This window comes from Juglans regia, chromosome 8 (genome assembly GCF_001411555.2).
Source record: "Juglans regia cultivar Chandler chromosome 8, Walnut 2.0, whole genome shotgun sequence".
NCBI classification, from domain to species: domain Eukaryota; kingdom Viridiplantae; phylum Streptophyta; class Magnoliopsida; order Fagales; family Juglandaceae; genus Juglans; species Juglans regia.
Genome location: NC_049908.1, coordinates 4,433,987 through 4,440,007, shown reverse-complemented (window position 1 = coordinate 4,440,007; position 6,021 = coordinate 4,433,987). Strand labels below are relative to the sequence as shown.

The following is a 6,021-nucleotide window of genomic DNA, read 5'->3' as shown; positions in this document are numbered from 1 at the left end:
AGCTTTGTTAATGGGGGAGCTGCATATGGTGGACCCATAGCCAAAGAATAAATAGAAACCGACAAAAGACACGAGACGTGAGGGCTCCACTATTGCTTACATTACCCGAACGATGCTTCTTAGTTCTTTCCTCCATCCAGGAACCTTATTCGAAAGCCGCATCCCTGTTTCCAGCGATAAAACCCTTATATATAGCTCCAGCATACTTATTTCCTTCAACTCAAAACCCCTTCTTCTCATTAATCCTATATTTTAATAATTTCTTCTTCTTCTTCTTCTTCTCTCTCTCTCTCTCTCTCTGAATTTCCTCTCTATCTCATACACTCGAAGCATCACACTCACAACCAGAACTACCAGTACTGCTGTAAATGGCATCATTTGAGGAAGCTTCAACCCTAGAACTCATTAGACAACATCTTTTGAGTGACTTTACCTCCATGGAGACCTTCATCTCCAATCTCGATGTTTTTAAGTCCAACATCTCCCAAAACCGGTCAACCAAAACTTCGGACCTCAAAAATGGCAACATCAGCACTGATGTTGAAATCTCTGCTTATTTGCTCGCCAAGGAAGAGCCTATCACCTATTCTTCTAATTCTTTCGACCAAACCAACTCTGACCTCGACACAAAACCCACAACCTTCCGCTCAAATCCCTCAAAACCTTCCAACTTAAGCCATCGCAGACCATCCTTAAACCTCGAAATACCACCAACACCATTCGGTTTAGATTCAAAGACCATGCCGGAAACCGGAAGTAACCTGAACGTTCCGGATGCTAATGAAAGTAAGCATTATAGGGGAGTCCGGAGACGGCCGTGGGGGAAGTTTGCGGCTGAGATACGCGACCCCAATAGGAAAGGCTCGCGGGTGTGGCTCGGAACGTTCGATACGGCCATAGAAGCAGCAAAAGCTTACGATCGGGCCGCGTTCAAACTGCGTGGAAGCAAAGCCATCCTGAATTTTCCACTAGAAATTGCCGCGAATTCTTCGGAGTATGATACTTCTGCTTTGAGCGTCGGAAAGAAGAGAAGGAGAGAGAGCGATAGTGAAATCACAAACTGTACTGTACAGAGAAAGGAGTTGAAGGAAGAGCCAGTGGAGCTTGGTCGGGAATTAACGGCAGAGAGTGTTTCGGCGGTGGCTCGTCCATTAACGCCGTCAAGTTGGACCGAGGTGTGGGATTGTGATGTGAAGGGAATTTTCAGCGTGCCTCTGTTATCGCCGTTATCTCCGCACCCCTCGTTGGGATACTCTCAGGTTATGGTTACATAAGAGGAGTCCGTTAGCACTTCCGTTATCTAGTTAGCCACATCCTGATCCCGATATGGACTGTGGACCAAGACAGCTCCGTATGAGAGAGAGAGAGAGAGAGTGAGGCTGCGCATACGCAGCTAACGGTGGCATCACGGACTTCACTAAATTCGTGCACATCGGAAGAGTCACACCCGCATGATGACAGAAATTTCAGAAAGGCAGTGACTTCTGGCTAAACTCACACGTGGGGCTCCCGATAGTGATTTTTTTATTTTAAAAAATATATATTTTTAATATTAAAAAATATTTAAAAAATACATGAAAAAAAAAAAAAAATTGCACCGTCGGATACCCTGTCGGGATTCCTCATGTGCGGCTGTAGAGCCACTCTTAAAAAAATAGAAAGACGAAAACAAAAGAAGTGTGCTAAATGTAAATACAGAGGGATGTGGTTTGGTTTGAGGTTTATGTGAGTACATATGTTGAGTTCGTTTGTTCATTTTATATTAAAGAAGTGCTTTTATTTTCCTCAGCAGCTCACGGTGTTCATTTAAGGGCCTACGATTACTGAGTGTTCATTGATTGATTGGTTCGTCAGCTTTGGATCAAGATTCTCTAAAGATGTTAATTGAATTTGAAATATACACAGTTCTAGGGTCTCTTTGAGATTGCAGTTAGAATATTAAAAAATATTTAAATATTAAATTATTTAGATGTTTCATATTAAAATATTTTTAATCTCAAATAAATTAAAATTTACGTTTGAAAAAATTTATTTTTCTCAAATATATTTATTTTCGAATAATGTAGAAAGTAATTCAAATTTTAAAAAGTCTGTTAATGGATTAAAAAATGTATATATATAATTTTAAGATAATTACAACTTTCAAACTTTCAAAATTATGATCATAATAATTAAAAATTTAAATAATTCTCATTTCTATCTCAGAAAGTATTATTTTAATTTGTTTTCAAACAAACTTAACATGTATGAAAGTTATTTAAACATATAATTATCAAACAGTAAATAACTTTTTAATAGCATAAATTATTATTTAACTTATAAGTTATAAACTCTAAAGTTATAAACTATATTTTCCACCACTATCTCAAATATGTACTTGAAGGATTTATTTATTGTATATATAAGCAATAAATATTGTATCTGTATTTTATATATTTATCTTCCTTTTGTTCGGGGTCTTCAACTTCGAATAAGAAGTTGAGATAATATTTTTCTGTTAGTTCTTAATTTGTATATTAGAAAATTACTTATGCTAGAGATAATGTTAAATCAAAAATTTGATGTTGTTATTTGTTATAATCGACTATCGAGTATTTGATTTTCATAATGATAATATATTGATCTTGTCTCCTATTCACATAATTTTTTTTATAAATAGGGATATATGTTTTTTATTTAGCAATACTTCGTAACAATAAAAATATAATCCTCCAATTCTCATCCTCTCTTCTTTCCCATCTCAATTTATACTACAATTGTAAAGGGTTTTCCCCCCACTTCACAAGCGATACCCAACACCCGGGGTCCAAGTTTGCCCCTGAAGTAAGTCACCTGCAAGGAAAAGTAAACAATGATAACTGATGAGACGGACAAACCTGACGTCGCTCGGCCACACTCCGCTCATGGAGACTTGTACAGGGCAGAACAGAAAAGATGGAGAACCTTTGATCTCCTGACATGTGAACATCGACGGACCACCAAAGACACTAGCAGAGTAAAGCAAATCAGAGAACCACACCACATTAATGGCACCACTATCCGAACTACATGCCACATTAATGATGATATTGTAGAGGCATGTCGCATTAAAGGATTTTGATAAAAAGAATAGTATAAAAGACATAGACTTTACAGGGGCATATACGATCTATTCCCTTGACTCCCAATATAAATAAAAATTCTCAAGCACAAGAAACTCTCTTTGATCCCTAAACTCTCTCATTATTTACAAACTTTCAAAATATTTTACTAATTTTGACATCGGAGACTTTTCGACCCCAAGACCACCCTATCTCAGTTTATTTATTCTTTATTTTCGCAAGCCCAATTCTGAATACTTGAGTTACTGGAATCTAGTTCAAAGACATACGAAACACAACGTTAACAACAATATTAGAGTCATTGGTTAATGTCAAGCTCAATCATGTGGAATATTTATCTTAATTAATTAATTTCTGTTACTCTCTCGTAGAATTTCATTATTGTTGGACTATATTTCGTATAAAATTCATGCGTTTTGACTTTTGAGTATTTTTATTAGTTGTGAGCCTTAATAATTGATTTTTTGTTAGTCCAATTGTTCATTTTGATACGTTGTTCGAACATTAAACTCATTTCAGATTTTTCATTTTTGATTTATAATTGACCAATGCCATATTTAATCCATTATTAACTCAATCTTTTAAGTTATTATTAGTCCTTTATTGACTTTGATCGGTTATCAATCACTCTCCAATTCTCCTCCTTATTTATATTTCATTTATATTTTATTTCAATTTCTGTCAACGTCGAAATCCCATGGACGATGCCAAAATATAAATAAATTAAATGTAGCACATTGAGAACCTGCAAAGTGCAAAGTGAGCACATTGTTGAAACGGGTCGATGAGAGGAAGCTCCGATGTCCAACTCAAAACAGTGGATTTGTCAAAATTCTACTACTTTTTAATATATTTTCCCTGTCGATGAAAATGGCCTGTTATTGTTGCGTGATATAAAAGTCCAGATGTCCGTTCTATTGCGACGCCTACTTCTCGCCGCTTTCTTTTTCGAGCTTATATTTCTTTCGGGCGAATCCAACTGATGGGCTTGGGCCTTCAACATGTTTCGAAGGCCTACTACTTACTGTGGAACCTCTATAACACCCGGGCCTAATACAAGTCTAGGTCAAGCTGCGTTCTATAATTTCTTTGTTTTTTAAGATTAATGTGTGGGAAGCTCACTTGATTTTTTTTACAAGAATTTCAAAATTGGCTACGGGCTCAAAATTTATTTTGGGGGGATATGAATTTTTATTGGACTTGATAATTAAGTCAAAATCATTTAATTGATTAAGTGAGATTTATTTATTAGGCTCGAAAAGTTTATAGGAAGAGTTGGGATATTTTAGCATTTGAGTCGGGCCCATTAGTATTTATTAAATACCTAACCCATGGAAGTATAGGCAAGCCAAAGAACCCATTTGTTAAGTTCATAACTTCATACACTACCTAAGACATGGGCCCAAATATTCTAAAACGGTCCCAAAGCCCATGAGGTGAGCCCAAGATTGTTGTAAACCCATGCATAACTCGATGCACACTGATTCCTCCATTCTCTTTCGTTAGGGTTTCCAATACTATGTATATATAGATAAACATAAACATTCAATTTACTTCACGCACAACAGTTTCTTCCCCACTACCCCGGCCAATACAAAACCTCCTGCCATCCCCACGTTCAAGTGTCAACCACCATGAAGCACGATCCTCTCTCCTATATCGAAATTGGTTGTAGCCAGTGTAGCCCCACGTCGCACTTTCTCCTCCATGCCAACCCAAACCCCAAGCTGCCCTTACGCGCACACACACACTCATATATATATATATATATAGAGAGAGAGAGAGAGAGAGAGATATATCCATGCATCGTGCATAACGGGTTCCGCGCTATCTCTTGCACGACAGAAGTCGCCATGCCCACTACCTCAAGCTTCCGTCCTACACCATTGTTGAAACAACCCTCCCTCCACCATAGGAACAGCCAACAAAGCGGCCTCACCATGTCCTTTGTTCCAACGATGAAGCCACTGTGGGCCACTACACCTCCTCACGCCACCACCCTACTCCACCCTAGCAGTTCCCAACCACCTACACCTAACACCAAATGGTAACCACTGTAGCCCAGCCTTGAACCCACAACTGGAGCCACTACAAACCACTATAATCGAGAGCCAAGCACGCCGAAAACCACTCGAACCCCTCTGTCCAGCCATCATCCACGTCCAAACTAAGGCCCAGTTGCATTGCTGCCTTCGCCCTACACCACCATCTACCAGCCACCGGAAGTTTCTAATGGGAGTGCTCTGTTTGCACCACATGAAACAGAGGATTTATTTTCCCCACTGTGAGCCACAAACCAGCTACCATACGTTGCTAGTCCCCCTCCACGTTGTTGCCACCTACATAAAAAGTGCCACCGGGCACTTCACGCCACCCCAAGCCCATCGTTTTCCTCTCAGTAATCTCTCTCTTCCCCTCACACTGTGCTCACTCTCTCTCTCTCTCTTTGTTCTCTCTCTCTTATCACTTTCTCTCTCCCTTCCATAGTGCTCTGCAGTCACTCCCGCCGCAATGACCACCTTCGACCTCTGCCTAGCTCACTACCCCGTTGCACCTCTCCATCTCTCCCGATGAGTATGGTCTCTCTGTTGCACGATTTTGGTTTGGGGTGGTTGTAATTCTAGAAATATGTTTGTAAATTTCAGCCTTATGAAAGAGCCCATGCATTTTTTTGGTCATTTCCTAAAACACCCCTGTCATTAGGCGGGTTCTATATCGGGCCTAATTTTGTTTATATATTACACTTATTGTGTGAGGGCTTTGATTTAAATATAAGAACTTATAAAGAAAATAAATAAGGATTTAAATTATATTATTTAGTATTAATATTTTTACAAATGAATTTAAGAAGTAAATAGTAAGTATGAAATTTTATTTTGAACCTTTTAAATTATGGTTAAGTCTATTTTTATTAAATGAA

General features: G+C 38.3%; 1 protein-coding gene across 1 annotated transcript; it reads left to right on the top strand.

Moving 5' to 3' along the window:
* The first annotated feature begins 139 nt into the window (after positions 1–139).
* LOC109002492 (ethylene-responsive transcription factor ERF105-like) lies at positions 140–1,791 on the top strand. Its single transcript, XM_018980277.2, has one exon. It carries the CDS (start codon positions 369–371, stop codon positions 1,272–1,274), a length of 906 nt encoding a protein of 301 aa, XP_018835822.1. The 5' UTR covers positions 140–368; the 3' UTR covers positions 1,275–1,791.
* Positions 1,792–6,021: the final 4,230 nt, after the last annotated feature.

Bases quoted from the DNA above. Each gene is read 5' to 3' on its own strand.
- LOC109002492 (XM_018980277.2), top strand. From the start codon at position 369: ATGGCATCATTTGAGGAAGCTTCAACCCTAGAACTCATTAGACAACAT.